This window comes from Electrophorus electricus, chromosome 2 (genome assembly GCF_041902795.1).
Source record: "Electrophorus electricus isolate QZ-2024a chromosome 2, ASM4190279v1, whole genome shotgun sequence".
Taxonomy (NCBI): Eukaryota; Metazoa; Chordata; class Actinopteri; order Gymnotiformes; family Gymnotidae; genus Electrophorus; species Electrophorus electricus.
The window spans coordinates 27428082-27451437 of record NC_137498.1 but is presented as its reverse complement, the minus strand read 5'-3'; the positions used below and the strand labels follow the sequence as shown (position 1 = coordinate 27451437).

Genomic DNA, 23356 nt, shown 5'->3' with positions numbered 1-23356 from the left:
ATGGGAAACCTCATCAACACCCGCTCCGGTCCTTCATCTGAGAAAAGAATGCTAAGGAGATAATGCTGCTCTGCAAAACATTGAAATCAGAGTCACAACAGGATGTGTCACTGATAAGAACAAAACTGTATCTAGTTTGGAAAAGCTGATGTGTGTAGTATGAGTCTAGAGTTCTCTTAATATCCAAAACCAATAATACATGTTATCATTTACAAGCATATATAATTCACGTTCTTTCTCAAATGTGTGAAAAGCCTGATGTATGTAAAAATGGGCATCTATTATGCATATTCACCTATGAAATTGTTTGTGTTTTGAAACTAAATAATGATGGAAAGGTTGATGTATATAAAAGCTTTGATTTTATGCTTTCATTTCTAGCTGAACAATTTAAAACACCCTCTTTTGCAGAAAAGATGTTAATAAAATAATAATCCATTCTAGCAGTCATGTCACTGTGTTTCATTCAGTTCACCATGACAGAACACCTGCTGAAAAATATTTACTATACTCCCTCACAGGGTCCTACGGAGGAGTCGAGAGTTTGCAAAGGTCCATAGTGGATGAAATAGGTAAAAGGCTTTATGATAAGGAAATCAAAAACTGGTTAGCAGCTCAGGATGTGTATACACTATATAAACTAATCTCTGTGAAATTTAAAAGAAATAGCATCATTGTAAAAAACATAAATGAACAATGGCAAGCCAATTTGATGGACATGACCAATTTATCAGAGAATAATGATAACATTAAATTTATGCTAACATGTATAGATATACTTTCTGAGTATCCTTTGATACACCAGATGAAAAACAAGACAAATGTGGAGGTTACCAAAGCTTTTAATTCGATTCTAAAAGAAGTCAGAGTTCCTAAAAACTTCAGACTGATGAAGGGAAAGAATTTCAAAACATTAAAAAAAAACATAACATAAATCACTTTGCTACCAAAATGGTGCAAAAATGCTTCAGTGTGTGAATGGTTCAACAGGACTTTGAAAACCAGAATGTGGAGATACGTCACAGCCGTCAATACGAGAAAATACATCAATGTGGTGCAGGAAATGGTTCACATCTACAACTGCAGCTATCACAGCAACATCAAAATGAAACCCATAGAAGTGAATGAGGGAAATACCTTCAAGGTATTTAAAAGCTTGTATGGGTTGTTTCAACCAAAGAGGTGACAAAACTAAGATTCAAGTTTAGAGTGCGATACTCACAAACAAGTATTGAAAAGTACACATACATTGAAATCCCGCCACTTTCAGCCATTACTGACAATTCTCCAATCGAATTTTACATGGCAGGGAACAGAAGCTTGGTGGTTAGCATGTTTGCCTCTCAGCACTAGGGTCTTGAGTTCACGTCTCTATCTGGGTGGAGTTTCCATGTTCTTCCCATGTCTGTGTGGGTTTCCTCCAGTGTCTCTGGGTTCCTCCCACAGTCCAAAATATATATATATGTGCATGTATGTCCAGTGATGGTTGGTGCTCTGTCCTGGTCTTAACCTGCACCCTTTCTGATCTATAAATACAACAAATAATAATAAGCTGGATTTGAATGACACTGCTTTACATGTAAGATATAAAATCACAAACCTTGATGGAACTAACGATGCTAAACTATATATAACATCTCCATTTTCACAAGTGGATGTTATGTTGGACAACCATTTCATCAGCCAGGTGAGTAATACATACCCTTATAGAGCTCTCATCAAATGCCTTTAGAATTATGGTAAGGACACCCTGGAAATGCAGTTTTCTGCCAGATTGTTTAACAAAGATTCGGCAGGGCATATGGAGGTGACGGATCTAACGGTGTAACATCGGACTCAGGACCAGAGCCAGTTTCAGCTCTGAAAGTAAAACCTTTGACTTGATCGGACACGACACTCCAATGTATTCTCTCAGGTTAAACTTTTATTGAACAGCATTGACATGAAAATTAAAATGGTACAGAGTAAAGAAGAATTTTGCCTAATGAAAGAAGGAGCCAGGGATTAAATTCTAAAAATACTCACAGCTTCCCTATTAGTGAAAAAAGTGACTGTATCTCCTGCTGTGAAATTGGGTCATGCTCAGCTGCTTTTAAGCACCACCACCAAATACCCCATCAAGAGAGTATGAATGAAGACCTTCAGTTTGCAGTAAGGGGGTTGTATGTGCACCCAAGAAAACATGCTCCTCAGACCGCTCACTAGACCTCTCGTTATCAGGATGGTTGACAATGAGGCTTACAGTGGAGCCTACAATAAAAATCCTTTTAATTTTAAACACCAAGACACAGAGTTTATTGCTCTCTATGTCAATGGAATACAGAATCATGCAAAACTGTATCAACCCAATTTTCAGTCCAGAAATGTGGTCCATGAATATTATTCATTAATTCTCGCTTTGTGAAAACAGCTTAAAGATCAGGCTCTGTTCATCAGTCACCAAGAAGACACCACCAGATATATCCTTATAGCTTTTAACTATGTGCACCTCCAGTTTTATGATCATTTTTGTAAAAAAAAAAAAAATTAATTAAAAAAAAAATTTAAAAAAAAGAAAAAAGAAAAAAAAAGGCTTTTATTTTTAAGGTTTTTTATGTGTATTTGGATGCTGGAGATTCATTTTCAGTCATGCTCTACATTTCCTGATTCACCAGGAACATTTTTGAGCACTAAGAAGCTACACAGTATTTTCCAGTAGGTATGCTAGACATACCCAAAAACCTCTCCAAATGCACACAAAGTCATCACTCACTATACATTGAGTGTGCAATATTTATTTGCTAAAACATCACTGTTCAACACCTTACTAAAAGACAATATTCACTTTATTATAGCTTCATTGTTAAAGGCCAAACAATATTAGCTTTATTGCTATTAGCTTCATTCCTATTAGGCTTAAAGGTTATGTTGGGGAAAATGCTGTAATATTGTAAATGCTGTAATACTGTAAAGGAATAGTATGCTTTCTCATATACATATAATTTGTAGCAGGATTACAAATGTTTCCAACAGTGAATGGAAACAACCAGTAATTTGCGATGCAAATATCGTAGTTAGTCCATGCTAGAAGCCACTGAACTGTCTCTTAGTTTCCAGCTCATAACTGCACCCAAACAACTCTACTTAACCTTCAACATATACGTCTTCCTTTCCATGATGTCCAATACTATTGGTAATCAAAGTATTCACTGATAACTATTTCTATGACTGCATCATTTTCGCCAAACAGCATCACAAGCACATGCTATACTTTAACTGATTACAAATCATCTGATTGTTTTGCAGTGCACATGTCTCTAGCTCAAGTAGTGTGTAAATAAATATGTTAAAATGCTATTTGTCGACTACAGTTCAGCATTTAACACTATCATCCCCTCCCTACTCACTACTAAGTTGGGGGATCTAGGACTGCATACATCCCTGTGCGACTGGATCTCCAACTTCCTAACAGTCAGACCACAATCAGTACGGGTGGGCAACTGCGCCTCATCCACCCTCACCCTCAGCACTGGAGCTCCTCAGGGTTGTGTCCTAAGCCCCCTGCCCTACTCACTGTACATCTACGACTGCACAGCCACTTCCAGCTCCACCATCATTGTCAAGTTTGCTGACGACACTGTTGTCATGGGTCTGATCTCGGACAACGACGAGAGGGCCTACCTGGAGGAGATTAAACACATGGAAAACTGGTGCCAGGAAAATAATCTCCTCCTAAACGTCAGTAAGACAAAGGAGCTAATCGTGGATTGCAGCAAGAAGCAGGAGCGGCACTACCAACCTGTGAGGATCGGTAGAACCACGGTGGAGAGAGTAGATAGTTTCAGGTACCTTGGTGTTCACATCTCGCAGGACCTGTCCTGGTCCCGCCATACCAACTCACTGGCAAAGAAGGCTCATCAGCGTCTTTACCACCTCAGACGCCCAAGAGACTTCAGACTGCCCTCCAAAGTACTGCGGAACTTCTACACCTGCACTATCGAGAGCATCCTCATGGGGAACATCACAGTCTGGTTTGGGAATAGCACCAAGCAGGACAGACAAGCACTCCAAAGGGTAGTGCGTTCAGCAGAGCGCATCACTCACACGGAACTTCCTGACCTGCAGACCATCTACTACAAGCGGTGCCAGACCAAGGCCAGGAGAATTGTGAAGGACCCCACCCATCCCAACAATAGACTCTTCTCTCTGTTGAGGTCAGGGAGGCGCTTTCGCTCCCTGAAGACCAAGACAGAGAGGCTGAAGAGGAGCTTCTTCCCACAGGCCATTCGGGCCCTGAATCAGGGAAACTGATAAACTGTGGGGACCACCACCACCATGTAACATAACTGTATATCTGTATATATATATTTATATTCAATTACCTTGTTACACAACAACTGTAGATATGTTATTATACAAAATGGATCTGTACATTCTGTAGATTGTGTACATATATACACAACCATATACATTGTACATTGTGTATATGATCATAATATACATATATTGTACATACATTGTTAATATATTTTGTACATACATAGAATATATATATTTATCTTGCATATATATATTTCACATATAGAGAATATCTATATTTCTCTATGCACCCCTGTTTTCTTTTCCTTAGTTTGGACAGAGCACTCTCCACCATTTCACTGCGAGTTATACTGTGTATGACTATGTATGTGATGAATAAACCAAACTTGAATTTGAACTTGAATAAGGCAAGCAAGGCATCTCTGTTTTTGTCTGAGTCCTCTATTTGCTGAAACAGCTGCAAGTCACACCACCTGCACTTGGAAAACACTTGTGAAGTAATTTGAAAGGCCCTCCTCAACCTGAGACCTTGGTAGGTGTGAATGGCCACTCAAAGAAAATAGCTCTTTAAGGCCCAACAGCAATGACAGAATCTAACAGAATAGGGTGTTAGGGGTCTATCCAGGTACACTTCTATGTGAGTAATGTGCATTTTGTGGTAAGTACAGGCTTGCATATTTTGTGTTAGGTTACAAAGGAAAGGCACATGTGTTTCTGTACAAAGACATGAGCAAGCAAATAAAGAATTTTACCAACGAGCTATATACTTTTAAAACAAGTTACGCAATTGCTTTGATGTTAATTGAATTTTCTATGACAAAATCTGAAGTTATCTTATACCGGAAGCATGTTTTAAAAGGCCATTTAAAAGGACAGGCATGATGGTTGTGGAAATTTACCAAAAAATACACTGCTATTCTGCGAGGGATTTCTGGGGAAGGCTTGCATGTAGACGGTTGAAAATCGGTAAGAATGCTCAATGCGAACAAGTGATTTATTTCAGTATACCAGCTAGAAAGTTCAGGATCCATAACCAGTTAACACACTGCATAAACCTTTAGACATAAAGCAGTCTTTTAATATATTGTAGACATACTCTAGAAAAGATTACCTTGTAACAATTCATCCAGTATATGAACTGTTTCTTCCTCTTGTGTCCTTATATCTACAAATAAAAAGTAATAAAAATGATAAATTACATAAAATTAAAATGCATAAAAGTTCACAAATAAGAAATTACCTAGGTCGGCAATTCTCTCCAGATTCAAAGAACACATGAAAGTTGGAACCTGTGGAAATACATAGAACAGAATTATAGACTGATCTGTGAGCAGAAAGATCACCATAATGGAACCATTTATACCTAAAGCGCTCACAAACCATTGATGTTATGTAAATGAACTGTCATCTTATTGGTTCAATTTAAGTAAATAGTAAATACTTTGTAGGTAAGGTTTTTCTCAAAAGGTTAGAACTGGTTGACTATACTTTGTCTTGTTCTGTATTAGAACATTTAAACATTTATATCCAAAGTATTACATGATCGAATTAAATTCAGGAATAACCATTCATGACAGCTAGATGGGGAAAGATACTAAGAAATACATGAGTACATCTCCTCCTGCCCACTAGGGGCAATAAGTTCATACTATTCTTATGTGTCATTACTACACTGAAGAAAAAAAGACTACCATATTTATAGTCCATCAATGTGAAAAGATGTCAGTTTGTATGCCAAGAAATGAATAAACACCATGCCATACCATGCCTTGAAGGCACAGATGAAATTGCAATCTATTTCGCTAGCCATGAGAATAAGAATTGCCAAATGATTTACATAATCAGAAATTTATTACATGTACATATGTCTACATTTCAGTTGATCAGTCGACAGTAGTCATATCAGATATTTACTAATAATCAGAATAGACATTTAACAGCTTTTACAATAACCTTTCCTAGTTGGCTCACAAATAATTACGTTAGCTTGTAGCAGTACATAATACGTGTTGTTGATAAAAATATAATTAAGTTACTTGATATAATACAACCTGTTTAGATAACCAACTAGCTAATTCAGAAAAAAAAACCTCCGTAAAAGAATATTATATCAGCCTAGTTGAGCTAAAATGTGGTGAACAAAAGATGACTGACCAAAGTTTTTTACATATTCAATTTCTAATATGATTAATAATCTTGTTAGGCCCTGACAGCACAGCCTATGGACCTTGTATGTTTTATCTAAGCCTGTAATTAATTACAATGCTCTGCAATTTTCCTATACGTATTTTCCACACATACATGTAATTTGCGCCCATGCTAAATCATATAACACACAAATAAGTATTTCAACCATTAGCTAAATAGTTAAAAACATGTCAGCCATTTTAGTAACTTTTACAACGTATACTAAAAATAAGGTATAGTATGAATGGATAAATAGGACCACTGCCTACCTGTTGATAAACAATTGGATATCAGTTGATCCATGTCCATGTTTGTTCAAAAGGTTTGGCAAAGTGTCAGCTGGATCACTTCATTACAGTTGTATACTAAGGAATGAAGTGGGTGTTTTGTTAGGTGTAGTGAGACAGTGCTTGGGTAGCTCCTGTAGTCATGGTCCTTAAAAAAGGAGGCGAGTTGAGGTTTTGTGTAGATTATAGATGGCTGAATGAGGTGACAAGAAAAGAATTCTACTCTATTCCAAGAGAAGACATTGCTTCATTTGGTGGTGGGATCATCCAGGTACTTTACACTTGATCTCCATAGTGGATAATGGCAGGCACCCTTTACATCTGAGGCCCATCTAAAGACAGTTTTATTACAAACAAGGGTCTAAGGATGTTCAGAGCTCACTGTTAGACTTGTGCAATGCTGCAGTTACTTTTGAATGACTGATGGACAAGGTGTTTTCAGGCATTCCCCAGATTAAACCTCTAGTCTACCGGGATGACATTCTGGCTCATGGCAGCTCTTTTTAGGCCTCACTGGGAGTTCTGCGGTGAGAAGTTCAGGAGTCCTGGAGTGGGTGTCTGTAGGGACTGAATCTCCACCCACAGAAGGCCACCTGACCATGCACTGCCATTTGTCCTTGGCACAAATACCAGCAATGCTGGGATGGGAGCTGCGCTAGCACAGGTGAGGTAGAGAGTGGTGGTGTATTATAGCAAAACTGAAAGGTGCTATTTTATTACTCTGAGAGAATTGTTATCCATATTGTGTGTTGTGCACCACTTCAAATGCTACTTGTGTGGTTCATCTTTTACCATAAGGATGGATCATGCCATTTTCCAGTGGCTCACGTCATTTAGGAAGCTAGAATGAGATTGTATGCTTGATGGGGAGTTGCCTTCCTACAACTTCCAAGTTGTGCACAAGGCAGGGCTTCATCATTCTGATGAAGATGCCATCTCTCACCACCCTTGTGCTACTGAGGGGTGTTTGTATTCTGAAAAGAGAGGCCTGGAAAGTCAGGAGGGGACTGGTGCTCCCGTGTGCTAAGTGGGCCTACCTGCTACCTGTGAATCTGAGGGGGTGGAGCAGCAGAGTGGCGGCATCAGCAAGAGTGTGATCCTGACCTACAACCTGTGTTGCAATGATTGAAGATACAACAAAGGCCAACCTGGGAAGAAGTGGCAGCATTTTCAGCATTGACAGGGTTGTGGGCAGCATTGACAGGGTTGTGGGTGAAATTCTGGGCCCTTCTAGTGAGCATGGAGGGAGCCAGCTACAAAGAAGGACAGGTGGCTAGTGGTAGTCTCAAAGACTCCTCGGGAGTTGATACTCAGGACGATACATGAGGTCCCACGAGCTGGCCCTTCTGGGGTGACAAACAGTTTTAAGCAGTTTTTACTGGGTTTTTCCTAGGAAAGATGTTGAGGATTTTTGCACAAGTGACAGCTGAGTGGCCCATAAGGGTCTATTGGATGTCACAGGCTAAGATGCAGCACTCCTCTTTATGGAGCCAGTGAGACTACATGCATTCTTTCCTTTGGTCAGACAGAGGAAACTGCTTTGTGCCAAAAGTGATGAACTATTTCCCGAAATGGCCAGAAGCATATGCATTACCTGATCAGGAGGTAGAGACAGTAGTTGATGCGTTGCTATCTGTTGAACCTAATATTGAAATAATTTCCCAATAATGTAATAAGACTCAGAAATGTAATAAAGGTTTGCACTTGACAGTTAAAGATGGAATCAAACTAATTAATGTAATACTCTGCCTAATAATATAATACAATGACTTAACTGTTATCGTAATAACATTTTTGCCAATAATGCAATTTCTTATTACATTTATGTGAATTTATTACATTTTCAGGTTGATAATTTCTAATACCATATTACATTATTGGCAATATATTTGTTTTCATGAGTTTTTATATTCGTGATACATATTTTTGTTAACATTTCAAGTGTTATAGATTATTAAGTTCTCAGCAGAATATCTGTAACATGGTCTTGAATGAATCAGAGGAGAGTTTGGACGCAGTTAGGTTTATTACAACAAGCAGTACTCCCAACTGGAACAATTCAAGGGTCAAAATAAAGCCTAATAATATAATACAATGACTTAACCGTATTTGCAATGACACTTTTACCAATAATGTAATATTTTATAACATTGTTGTAATGATGGTCTTTCTGAAGTCTTTTTTTTTTTTTTTTTTTTACATTAAACACTCAGACTCAGCAATATCAAGATATTAGTGGTGCAGTTCATGAGGTGAATACATTCAGTAGATTGTCCAGACTTTTAATTAACTATTCAGATTCATCTAAAATTTGCTGAATTCAGTTGTTTTTCACTATATTTGTAGTGTCCAAGTTCATACATGTACACGTTAATCTGAGCAGTCACCAAAGATGTAACAGGTATAATACATACCGTCACAACATACTCTATTCTATAATGGGACTTTAACTGGATTAGGTTTTGATTAAGGTTAGGGTCAGAAATACAGCAGGGTAAGGGTTAGCTAGGAAGACTGTATTTTTACACATGTATTGAGGTGCTCCAAGAGCCTTTCAGACAGAGTGAAAAGACATGCAGTGTGAGAAAAATAATGTTGAAGCATTAGAATCTATTCTAATAAACTCCAAAAATAAAAATATTAACATTGAAAATGAGCATATGTCCCCTTTAAGTGTACTTCATGCAACATAATATATCTACTTAATGTAAATAAATAATGTATTTGTAAATAATGTAAAACGTTTTCCCATTCCATCATACTTTCATATCTAACTGCAATTATCAACAACTTTACATGGATTCAGTGTCCATAGGCATACAATATGCAAATCTAAATTAAATGATGAATTAAATTACATAATTACAAACAATACAAAATATTACACTGTAATCATGCTCCTTGTAGTGAATTGGACGGCAAGGCCAGCTTGAAGTAAAGGAGGAGGGAGGAGGAAACCCCATAAGATATATTCTAAGATATACCTCAATGCAGAAAACTACCCAGTACTCAAGCATGGTGTGTGTTGCCTATTTGGGGGATGTTTTTTTACATTTAGACCAATTTTCAGTATTTGAATTTAGAATTACAGGTGACAATGGATTTAATAAGGTATACTAACTGATCAAATTGTTAAAAAAAAAAAAATCTTCATACTTAAAATGCATGCAAAATATAAGCCTACTTTACATAATTGTAAAAATGGATGCATACTTCACATAATTCTAATTCTGTTCCAAAATATTACAGAAATTTAGCTGAAGAAAGCTATTCAATATGGTTGAACAGAGTATTTTATTAGAATAAAGTAACATACAAGGTCTCACAATAGAAATAGACAGCACCTAATGGATAAGGGCACAGATTCATATCGAGAGAGAGAGAGAAACAGGAAAAAAACAAAAAAGTTAACCCTAAAGTTAAAAATCTGTCTATGCACTTATCTACTCATACAAGTTTTATTTTTTTAAGTTGCATCATATGTTGTTTTTGTTTTTTGTTTTTTTACTAGGAACATACACGTTTATTGCTTAAAATGTTTCAGAGACAGGGCCTTATAGAACTTTTACTGAAACAAAATAAACAGTCCCACAAGCACAAGCTGCACATTTAAAAAGACCACCACCTTTTTTTCTGTGCAGAAGTGATGCTTATGTCCGTAAGCCCACATTTGCATTTTAAGTTTTTCAATAGTAGCATTTAGTTTTAGAATAGTTATGCTTAGGTTTTAACAAGTCCAGTTCTGACTAATCCCAAATGTGTTATGCTTCTCATTAAACATATGACAGTATTACTCAATTTACAATGCAAAATGTCATCATTGGCTGTCTTTGATGCACATGAATCCTGACATTGTATCCTTCCAAAATACAGGTCTTATAACAGTCAAATGCTGAGAAGGCTGAAAGGTTTGACTCTTCCAAATGAAGTGTGTTATTTACCAAATGGTCAGCGAGGAAGCCAACAAGGGCTATTTGAAAACCTGGTTTAGTTCATTTAAATCAACCAATGGAAATTTCTGGAAAAAAATTGTGGCAGATCCATCACTGAATTTTTATAAAACACTGGGGTTGGGTTTTTGTAGATAAGATCAGAAGGCAAGAACTGAAAGCCTGCAACATGAAGAACCAGTTTAAAAGTTTACGCATTCTTTATAGTAAAACGTTTTTATTTTGGCTTGCCATGGTGATTTATAATTGTATTTGGGAAAAGTAAGTAAGTATCAAAAAAGATTTTATCAGAACATACCATAAATGCATCACTTAAGGTCTTAAATGATTCAAACTGTTACCAGTATTAACTAGTTTTAACCACTGTTACTGAGCATGTGCTCCAAATAAATGGAAGAAGAAAAAAATAATTTTACCTGCCATAAAAAGCAATAAAAGAAAATACATGCAGAAGCTAGGGAACAAACAAAAAATAAAAATAAAAATAAAATAATAATAATAATAATAATAATAATAAGAGGGAAAACTCTTCTAATTAAATTATCACTTGGAATTTAGTTTTTTTTTTAGTGAATGTCAGGTTTCCTTAATAAAGTGGAGTTGTAGTAAAAAGTACGTGTAAAGATTCTAACAATTCTTTCTCTGAAAGTTTTGATGAATTTTGGGCCTTAATGCACTCTTATGCAACAACAACAACAAAAAAAAACTATACAAAAAAAAAAAAAATTTACAGGACCTGTTATCACCTGTGATATACATGGAAATAAGCACTGAGTGAAACTGAAGACATAAACTGAATACATTTTGTTACTTAGATTGTTTACAGAAAAATCCACATGCATACAAGTTCCATTTGAGCCCAGGTCAATAAAATATACATTTTTAAACACATTTTTTAAAATTTCAACTCCATGTTTCTATTATGGACTGTTTTACTGAGCATGTTGAGGTTGTGCCGAGTTTTAATGTAAGTCATATAAACACCAATAAGCACAGAAAAAAACATGGCAGTTACATTTGGCTTGCATGAAGATGTTCTTTACTGGGTCCATCAATGCCAAAACAGGCTTAAGATGAAATATTAACCAGCTAGAATGCTTGTGTGAGTTTTAAAAGTGACAGTGTTTTAAGAAAAATCTAAAAAAGGAGATATGTAATAACAGAATTATAAGAAAAAAATGCCTGAGTCCTCCCACCTAGTTATCTTTACATATGTTCTCAACATTCCTCCTTTACATCTATATCCTATCCCTTGACTCTTCAGAAAGAGATTGGAGGTCTGGCTTTCTGGTGCAAAGCAGAATCTCCCCAGAACTCCAGAGGTCTTACCCCTTCCATAGTTCTACAATCACTCTATAAACCATGCCATCAAATGAAGGCACAGCCTACACTTGAAAAATTAAATGCTAATTTAGCAAAACTGCTGGTTATTTACCTTTTCTGTCTGGTGATCTTTGAACACATTTGTTCTTGCCACATGGCATGGTAAATTCAGGTAGTCTTTCATATATCATTCCCCATTCATCTCACAACAATGACCATGCTAAAATGTGTAGCATCAGGCCTAGTGGAAATACTAAGCTTTTCTGAGCAGGGGTATAATTTTAATATGCATCAATACACACTAACGTGCAACTTAACTAACAACTAATCTGATGCAATATCAACAATTTGGTATGTACTGAAAAAAGAATTTAATCTTATTCTTCATTAATTTATTTTATTTTTCCCTTTTCTTAGTTCTTTTGAACCATGTGATAATAAAGCTTAGTTTACTTAGACTTGCTTTTAGAAAATGATTAGATAGTTATGCAAAGAGTCTGTTTATATTGTCCAATAGTGATGTGTCTATGGTTCATTGGTTTCCATTTTGTATTGAAAGGGAACTGGAAATTCTGCAATGTTTTATTTAGAACTGGAATTACTTTTAACTTGGTGTAACAAAACATTAAAATGCTAAACAATTAAAACATGCAAAACTGCAAAAAAGTACAAGACAAACAGCAAAAAAAACAAAAAAACAACACTTTTGGGACAACATTCAAGATGAGGCAAACAATTTGTATTAAAACTCATTCAAAAATATTCTGTGCTCTGTTGCACCCAATGATTTACTTCTTACTTCCTTTTCTGAGATTTACTTGTTACCCTTGAGAAGGCACTCTTTCTGGTGCTACTCCCATCCCCAGTTACAAAAACCTCCTTGTCAAATGCCGCTTCCATTAGCTTTTCACCCCCACAATTCTTCTCAATTGTGGCTTGTTTTCCAACTTCTCTAACAACTATACTACTGCCAGCAGGTAGAGCAGGAGTTTCCACCACAGCAACCTTAATTCCAGCATTATTCTTACTGGCCTTTTCATCATCTGCCTCCATCTCTGTTTCCTTATTTGAATTCTCTAATGAGGCAAAGGATTTACGAGCTTGCTTAGGTGAGGGAGAATCATTGACCTGGTTCAGACCTACCTCAGCTTTACTGACTGAAGAGGCTTCGGTCGAGCTGGCCTTGCTAGGACGTCCTCTCTTACGAGGTTGGTCACTCGCAGATAAGGCACTGCTGCTGAAATCACGATCAGTATCATTTACATCAGTCTTGGATTTTCCTGAACCAGGTGGCCGCCCCCTTTTTCGAGAGGCTCCATTTGGCTCCTGTTGGGCAACTTTAATCTTGGTCCCAGAACCTGGGGGACGCCCCCGCTTTCGAGGAAGTCTGTTCGTCTCTTGCTTTGTAATCTTTACCTTGTTCCCAGATCCTGGGGGTCGACCTCTCTTTCTAGGAGTTCCATCTGTTTCTTTCCTTATGATTTTTATCCTTGTTCCAGAACCTGGAGGTCTGCCCCTCTTTCGAGGAATTCCATTTTCTTCCTCTTTGAACTTTAGTTTGATTCCAGAACCTGGTGGCCGCCCCCTCTTTCCAGGATTCCACTCACTTGTAATTTTTGTTGGAGCTGAACCTGCTGGCCGCCCCCGTTTCTTCTTAAATGAGCCTCGTGGCCTCCCTCTCTTTCTAGGAATACCCTCACCAAATTCTGAGATTTTTTTAAAACCTTTTTTCAGGTTTCCATTAACGGTACTATTTTCTGAGGAAGCTCTTGTCACGGCTTCATATTTGCGTGGACGGCCTCTTCCCCTTTTTTCCTTGGGGATAACCACAAGGGGATGGATGCGTGGTCTCCCAAGAGGCTTAGAAATTTTCCGTTTCCGTTGTTTGCTGAATCTTAGAATTCTCTCTGCTTCTTCCTCTGGTGTAAGAGGGATCTTTCTTGGTCTTCCTGGGATTTTTATCTTCTTAGGGCGACCACGCTTCTTGACTTTTTGCTTTAGTACGGTGTCAGGTGAAAAGAAATCCACTCTTCTTGATGCCCTAGCATTGTGTGTTACCTCTTTCACAGACATGATCTTTTTGTTAACCGACCCTCGTGGCCTGCCCCGGCCACGTTTCGAAGGATTGATATTTCCTATGGCCAGAGTGTTGTTGGGTCGATCTTTCTGCTCAGTCTCCATTATCATGTTATGTGAGGCTTACCTTAGGGCTGGTAACTTCACAGCTAGACAAAAAAAAATTTCATATTAAGTCTTAATATTTTCAGCCAGAACACACACACACACACACACGACCTTGCTATCCTGGGTGACATATTATAAAACATAAAATATAGACCTGTGAGCAGTGCATTTTTAAAAATTGAGCAGTGCATTTTTAAAAATTAAGTTCAAATGAGTAACAGATAATTTTTGCAAATTTAAGATATTTTAAAGAAATGATGAGCATGATGAGCAAAACTGCACTACACTTCACAGTCTCAGAAGCTATATTAAAGTATTTAGATTTTCAGTGCATTTATTTAGATTATTCAGTACTGTAAATGTTATTTTAGTGGCAGACTGGATTTTAAACAGTTAACTTTGTGTTTAGTTATAAAGAATATATTTTAAAATTAATATATATACATATAAATAATCAAATGTGTAGTCATTTGTATTTTCATTAAGAAACTTTCTTCAACTAGACCCGTTTTTAGACAAATTATCAACAGATAGTATGACGCCTTTAGCCTACCTCTTTTGTCCCATTCCTTTGGCATGCATTACACTAATACACACACACAGAGATACATACATACATACATACATAATATATGTGTGTGTATATATATATATATATATATATATATATATATACACACACACACACACACACACACACACACACACACATACATACATATATACACACATACATATATATATTCTCAACATATATTCAAGCTATTAAAGCTGATGAATGATCTCTGTCCTTCTGTTTCTCTGGAAACTACTACAATTTTTAATCTCTCATATATATATATATATATATATATATATATATAAATAATTTTATTAGATACAGTTATGATATGTTTACAATGTCAGTACAGGTATATTATCACACCGGTATTTATGGAACAATACTAGGTTATTTGTTTATGTAATATTACAAGGATTAGTAATGTTACAGTTTGCAGGTTTCTAATTACACATTGGTGGAAATACATTACAGGGCGATCCAAAGGAACACTGTCCGACAGAAAGTATAGCTATATATGAGTGAGAGAGAGAGTGAGTGTGTGAGAGAGAGAGAGAGAGAGAGAGAGAGAGAGAGAGAGAGAGAGACAGTCAGTCCATGGGTCAAAATCACAATATCAATGAAGTCAAGTCTCGAGGTTTAGAGGAAAAGCAGCGCGAGCAGTCTCGAAAGCCTCACAGGCTCCATTAGGTACTACCACAATTTCACATTTTGGTATACTTATTTCTTTTCTCCGAATTAGCTGGTGGTTACTGGTGGAAGTGTGGACAAGTAACATAAAACACGCCTACCCTATTCTCCAGCAAATTAACAATAAACAGTTATACCCTGTCAGGCAATAACAGCGTAATGTTTTTAGTTATATGTGGTGAAGAGACTGTCGCAAGCTGGCTATCTTGCTAAATGGCAGCTAACGCTAGCTAGCGAACTAAGACAACTTTCCTTTGCAGAAAATGGGTTGCTAATGATTGGCTGATAAAGATGAAATTTTGTTTTGAAAATAGCGCCACTTACTTTTTCTTATCTTGGCTCAGGTAGAGTACGTTCTTTTCACGCAGTGAATAATAATTTTGATCCAAAAACCACCGTACTGCAAACTGGTTCCTGTGATTATTTGAAAACGGCAGGCTAATGCCTTTTTCTGCTTCTTTTTGTTTTATACTGCTTTGCAGCTTACACAGGAATGTCGCCCCCTAACGTTTTGGAGTGTGTAACTACAGCTCGCGCGCGGGAGGTGGTGTGTCTCATCATATTGTGAATAAAAGGGCGGTGTTTCCCAAATTATGTTACAACAAAGCAACGGTCCTTCAAAAAAGGTTACTACTAGTTAGGTAATCAATAATCAACAATGGTTTACGTATAAAATTAAACTCCCAAAATATAACACTTTATTTATCATTCTGACATGTTCATGGTATTCATTCCAGGACATTCTCAATTTATTTATTTTTTTACAGCTGTGTTATGTGAAACTCTAAATAGATAAATATATCTGCTTCAAAATCATCCACATAATGTCAAGAAAGTTGACAAAGAAGTCCTGTATTCAGAGAGGCATGTAGCTAATGAAACAATATCTAAGAATGTGAAGTAGAGGGGGAGGCTGAATAAGAGAATGTAACTGTCAGATCAAGAAAAGGCACAAAGACAGAAGTGGAGGTGGAAAAAATGCTGAATATAATGAGCTTCACACATCCTATGTGCCCTTCACTCCTACACCTTTCATCTAGGGTCACAGAAAGGCATCTTTTGACTATAGGAACACTCCTGATGGCTTCACAGTACCATCCCACTTCTGGCAAAGGTATGCTTGGATTCAGACCCAGGTCTTCCAGGTGATAAATACTTGCTCTGACCACCAGACCAAAGAGCAACCTATTTTATGTCTTCAAAAACTAATGATGCAAGAAGATAGTTTGAAAGGAGTGTTTCACCTCATTTTGTCATAATATTTAAATATCATTTCAGTCTTGACTGAAGTTTGGCTGCATAATACAAAGGTTTTTTTTTCATTTTTTCATAGCATTTCTGCAGTAGGATAGCTTGTTTAATTGCACCATTGCATATAAATGGTTACATGATATAATGGTCCTCCCGTCTGGTCAATATTATGAACACTCTCACCAGCCTAAAACACATCCAACATCAGGCACTCCTTGGTCTCTAGTGTGAGCTCCTCCTTCAATTTGAGACCATTACAAAGAAGTAGACTGCCTGTCCTCCCAGAGACTGCTGCAGTCTGTGGGAATTCCAGCTGTGAAGCAATGAGCTATCTTGTAGCAGTTCAGCTGAATTCCGGAGCAGCAGCGGCAGTGTTTTCAGGTGCTGACACTCAAGGAGTTTGGCCAGGACCTTGTCTTTACCCTACAGCTCCAGTAACGTTGCTGGCAATGGCTTCTCATCCAGGAGCATAACTCTGTGGCTATCATCAACCTAGAGGTACAGGTACAATTAATCACCAGCCTGCCTGAGAGGATGACGGAATAGGTCTAGTATCACTGCCTGGAGTCTCTAGACTAGGCTAGCAGAAGCTCATCTCATGGTATACCTAGGTGCAGGAACCTTTTCTCTCTCTTCCTTCCTGCATGCCTCAGAAACAGGGAGCACTACACCTGAAACCTCTTCACCATACCCATATTCTCTGCTCCTCCCCCTTTTCTACTCTAAACCCTCTCTTCTCCAATTTTGTCTCCCCTCTCTCTGTGCACAGGTACATCTAGTTGAGCTGGGTTTAGGTAAGGTCTGGGCCAGACTGTGGATACTGCAGAGAACTGGTGCACTTCCAGTACATTGGTCTGTCTCCCTTCAGAGCCACAACCTTCCTCTGATCAAGCAAGGGTTTGAATTCAACTATCTGCTAGTGTCTGTCATTATCAATTTCAGGAGGAAAAAGAATAAAATCACAGTGATGGTTAGTCCTTACCTTACCCAGAAACAAATGTTGGCCACTGATTGGGTCTATTCTGGGTTGAGCTAGAGCAGAAGGAACCAGAAAGACGGACTTCAGTCATTAAGACTTCCTCTGAAAAGGCATCCGAGCCATGTGACCCCACTTTCATGGTTCTCCTTTGGCCTTTCTCCATTATGTTCCCAGGATGACATCCTGAAGCAAGCCTTTGACAAAGTGAGAGCAATCAATAGTCAGGACAAGGGATTCCTCTCTCACACTGCCTTAATAAATGCCAGGAGGCTGTACAAGAGATGGATTTTTTGATATGACAATCATCCAAAAATAGACAACAAAAATAACAACAGCAACAACAAGGTTGCTGAGAAGGTCTTAATGAATGTTCTTTATTTGGTTTTATCTAATTTATATGGATGTGTATAAAATAATTTTATATTATCTCTGTAATCTTACCTAAAACACATAAAGCTGATGGCCATTATCTTTGGCTAAGTATGCTTTACCAAATGTAACTTAAAGTTACTTAAAATATTTCAGTCCTTAATGCTTAATTACTATACAGTATTTCACCATTTAATTAACTCATTTAATGAGTTAATGACTGAATGCTTAATTAACTCACTGCTTAATTAACTTCGCATACACATTAGATCATTGTTACAAATTATATCCAGTTACCTCTTCACTTATCATTTTTTAAATAATCTCACAGCAAATTGTAAATCAATTACAAATATAGTAACATATATTTGAAGATGCATTATGTTGTAATTTGGTGTAGTTTCTCTTAAAGATGATTTACATTATTATTGTTTATCCTTTTTTTTTTTTTTTTTTTTTTTTTACAAATAACTATACTAAACTGTCTTTATGTCCTAATAGCTATCAATAAAATAAATACACTATAATATGTCTTCATGATGCTTTTGGTCTCTGTAACCAGCAACAAACAATTTCAGCATTGTCTAATTTTAAATAAATAATCAAGAGTCTTCCTGCCTGTCACTTATACTGCTCTGCATTGGCAGTGCATCCACATCACTATTTTAACTAAGCCTATTAATTGCATATATATTTAAATGAAATATACTGCAATATGTCCCTATAAATGTTAAGGCAAAAGTTAAGGAGAACAAAGATACATTTCTTTCTTACAGATCTTATACATATGTATGTGCACACAGGAATCATATTAAGATTTATACCAGTAATATTTTAAGTTGCATTTGGTTATATGTGACCTCTGTATATGGAGTTCATTCATTTTTAATCTTATGAGCTAGTTTTGATACAGAACACACTGACTGTGAATATGCATTTATGTGTATGTGTGTGAGGTAGATTACCTAAGGGATCACTCTCTGAACCTTTTGCCCTGTCCCCTCAGTTCTTTTACATAGATACAGGATGGGGTTGCTGATGAACCTACTTAATGTTTTTCTCAGCAATAACAAGGGAGCTCACTGCCAATGCTCCTCACTGTAATCCATCGTTTAACAGACATGCCGATCGATGCTTCACATTGCAACCTGTTCCTTCATTCTTACAAAATGGTGAAGGGCCTGCATTCTCTTACAGATTCACAGACACACATATACACACCAATGTCTAGGCAGGGCCTCTGTGTGCATGGAATTTAAAGCATTGCTATGGCTTACCTTCATGGAAGAAATCATAGGTCTATCACAATGTACTGCAGGTGCATCAATTTAAAGAACATACTAGGTCAAATGTAAGAGGTTAACAGGAGACAGGAGAGTCAAAATACTCTTTATTGAAACATGAAAGAATCATATTAAACAGGCAAGACTAATCATATTAAAACAGTTTTCTGGTCTATGTAGTGAATATTGTTTTAATGTATTACATCTCTGAAAACCACAGAACTCTTTTCATGAAAATTTGTCGGTTTTAAGAAAACTCTTATTTATACAGTTCTGTATATAAGTATTTGGACAGTGAAACAGTTTTTGGTGAAACAATCACAATAATCACACATTACCTCCTCTTTCCAAGACTTTCCTCTTTCTGTGTTCTACCAGGTTGTTTGCTATTTGCAAAGCAGTATATGCCCTCACTAGATAACAATGTACCAATCAGGCTTGTGTTTTCCAAAAGCCCCATAACACAAATATCACCCTCTTTTAACTTGATCTTAAGATCACACTGCTTTTAGAAAACAAGGCCCAGATGACTTTGAAACCTAATATCATATCTAAGTTTATGACTTGAACAAAAAATTTAATTTATTCAGTTCTTTCAGCATCATGAGGGACTGCATTATTGACACTATTACTACTTTCTTGGTTCTCATACTGAAGGATAAAAGCAACACACTCAGCAACCAGTTGCCCTAAAATGATAAGACTCTTTATCAAAAAGCTATCATTTACAGTTCACCAAATATTTGTATAGATAGCCTCAATTTAAAGTTGATTTCAACTTTCCAGTTATTGTTTAATTTCTATTCCTTCTTTCCAGTTATTGTTTCAATGTGCTGCACAACAGAGCCAAAACAGCCAAAATCATTTCTGAAATACTTATTGTACACCATACATATACAATATTCATTTTAAGCGTTTGTTTATTTTTTTCAAAGTAAACCTAAATAAATAAGATGCTTGTTTCACAACTATTTAAAAATATTCAGTTAACATTTCCCCTGTGTGTGTGTGTCAGTGTGTGTGTCAGTGTGTGTGTGTGTGTGTGTGTGTGTGTGTGTGTGTGTGTGTGTGTGTGTGTGTGTGTGTGTGTGTGTGTGTATATATATATATATATATATATATATATATATATATATATATATATATATATATATATATATATATATATATATATGTGCAAACTCAGAACCCTAAGCATTTCAGTAGCAAAGCTATATATCTCTACCATCTAAAATGAGCAGAAGATTGCAAGCCCCACTGGACTGTTGCACATTGCAGCTCCAGGAGAAATGTGTCGGGGTCATGAACCTGAGCCGGCTTCTGATTGGACACTCTGAGTGGTCAGGTCACAAAACCGGCCCACAGGGACTGCCCCCTGCAACAGCAACGTCAGCAAGTTCCTATATAACCTCTGATAATGTCGGAGGCTTCAGCCAGTAACATTTGCTTTAACATAGTTAGCCATTAATGACAATTTCACTGTGATTTCATTGGAGTGGATGCAAAACATATTTGATATGCAAAAGAGAGTGGATGCCTGGATATTTTAAATATGTTAAATAGATTTATTATAAGGTAAATAAAAAAAGAATTCTATAGCATTTTTCTGACATCCAGTTATTGTGATTTTATATTGTTTAAATATTTTCTTGGGTTAAATATTAGATTATGACAAGGCACAGCAGAGAACATCTTAGTAACGTGTGCAAAATATCAGCTATTGCTCCACATGTATGATAAAATGTTTTATACTTTGCATTAATTTATCTGGTATGTTTTCAGGTTTTCAGTTTTAAAATTTTAGAATCACTTTAGAATCACATTGTTCAGGGTGTAGGTGCAATAAACTTGATTTTCTCAAAGAAACTTGGTTGTTTTTCATTTAACTATAATTGATAATCCCCACATCTTATTTATAATAAAACATTTCTTTGAAAATGCATTTCTTTTGAAATGCTCCTTGTGATTGCTTTTCTAAAACAGAGTAAAAAATACATTAAGGTTATGCACTGAATACCAACCGAATTCCTTTCATTGTAATTAAAAGACATTTTGTCCTTAATGGTAAAAGAAAGAGTGCCCTGGGATGCCAAATGTATGCACCATGTTCCCAAGGACCTCACCTGTGACCTTCCATGACATCACAGGTTAAGGGTCTCAGGGACATAGAGTCATACAGGAAGTTGCCATCATAAAATGTCTGAGAGAAAGACTTTGTTTAACTCAATTTATTCTTGAATGCATAGGCAGAACTATATGTTTAACTGGATATTAACATTGAAAAAAATAACATTGAGTGTATGACATTTTTTCTTACTTTTACCTGAATATTTTAAGGGTTAAAACATAATGATCTTTTTAATCTTGATAAAATGAGTTAATATATTGTTATTTCTTATGTTTTTCCATATAATGTTATTTATCTCAAGGTAAAAACATCTCTGATGCTCCTGTTGAACAGGTCTACTGCAAAGTTTACATGCACAACAACATTTGTTCAACATATCTTTTGTTCAATCATATTACTCAGTTCTTAGAATAGATTATACTTTCATTATCTGAATTTAGCCATGCATTAGTTCTAATGCTTATACGTGATTATAAAATATAATGAAATTCTATATACTGTACAAATTGAATATGCATTACACAGAAAATATGAAACAGTAATAGCCTAAAAGAATGTATAAAAGCCTAAAAAAATTTATTCTAGCTTTGGCTTTAAATCTTTAAGTGCTGTCATCAGTGCCACACATTCCTTACCTCGATTACTTACCTCTGTAATTATAATCTTTGTGGTACATAACTTCCAAGATGGCAGTCTCTTTTTCAAAACAGTGGATCTCTAAGAGCATAACATATACTGAGAATATAAGATTTTGTTAATCAGTTAAAATATATCTGCACAAATATTTATTTTATCAGTTGCATCAACAGCAGTCTTCTGAGTTTTATGTGCCTGATTTACATCTATTGTGCCTGATTTACATCTATTGCAGGTCTACCAACATCTATTGCAGGTCAACCAACACATTGCAGTGTAAAACTGCATCAGGTTGAGGCATTTTTCCTTCTTTTATAATTGTAATATTGAACTATACTTGCATATGTCCATATGCTAAGTTTCTTGACAAATTTGTGTTGTCTATGTCACATATCATTTAATTTGGGAACCCCTAGTGGTAGACACCAGATTGCAGATGAACTGAGTGAACTCCAGACAGAAGGAAAGAGTGGACTCTCAGCAACCATGCCCTTCTGCTCAAACACAAACAGAAATACATAAACACACAGATACACTAACAAATGCACATATACAACCACTATTTGCTTTCCTCTCCATTTCCTGGTGCCCCAGTTTTAAAAGCTGCTTTTTGCCTTGAAAGAAGATTCAGGAAAGCAGTGCACAGAAATGCAAAAGATTACATTTAAAGAATGAAGTAAGAAGAAAAAGGCCTATTTTCCACATAGCACAGTAATAAGACAACATTAATGGACAAATGCCCATAGCCTTCTCATTTGAACACGGCAGACTCCTCAAATACCTGCAATACATTTTTTTGCAGCACACCTTTTGTTAACATTACAGATCTAATATAGAAGTCCACATGTTACCAACACCAATAACACATAATTACAGGCATAGATATGCACAAACACAATAACACACACAGACACACCTTCATTATTTCCATGAATAACTGTCTATCAATCCATCAGGAACAGCATTCAATTTTAAGCATCTCTCAATGCTGTAGATGATGGAGGAACAAAAGCTTTTTCAGCACTCTTGCCCTTTTGTTTCTCCTCATCTACCCTTAACACCTCCTACACCTCTCTCTCTCTCTCTCTCTTTTCTTTCTCTCTCTCTCTCTCTCTCTCTCTCTCTCTCTTCCCACTTACTTGCAACTTTCACACTGTGGATGATCGGGATGAAAGAAAGCAGCTTATGAGACAGGTACACTCAGAGCAGTGATTTGATTTCATTATCTTCT

The 23356-nt window shown here is 36.5% G+C and overlaps 1 protein-coding gene across 3 annotated transcripts; it reads right to left on the bottom strand.

Moving 5' to 3' along the window:
- Positions 1–824: 824 nt before the first annotated feature.
- si:ch211-288g17.3 (uncharacterized) lies at positions 825–15943 on the bottom strand. Of its 3 annotated transcripts, XM_027002273.3 has the most exons (5): positions 15804–15943; positions 13190–14271; positions 5540–5588; positions 5411–5464; positions 825–1526 (listed from the first exon to the last, which is right to left on the bottom strand). In XM_027002273.3, the coding sequence occupies exons 2-5, from the start codon at positions 14231–14233 to the stop codon at positions 1372–1374; spliced, it is 1302 nt and encodes a 433-aa protein (XP_026858074.3). In that variant the 5' UTR covers positions 14234–14271; positions 15804–15943; the 3' UTR covers positions 825–1371. The 3 variants fall into 3 exon arrangements, with proteins under 3 accessions (XP_026858074.3, XP_081553711.1, XP_081553709.1); XM_081697585.1 differs by lacking the exons at positions 825–1526; positions 5411–5464; positions 5540–5588 and adding an exon at positions 15262–15300 and having other exon boundaries at positions 10054–14271; positions 15804–15937; XM_081697583.1 differs by lacking the exons at positions 825–1526; positions 5411–5464; positions 5540–5588 and having other exon boundaries at positions 10054–14271.
- Positions 15944–23356: the final 7413 nt, after the last annotated feature.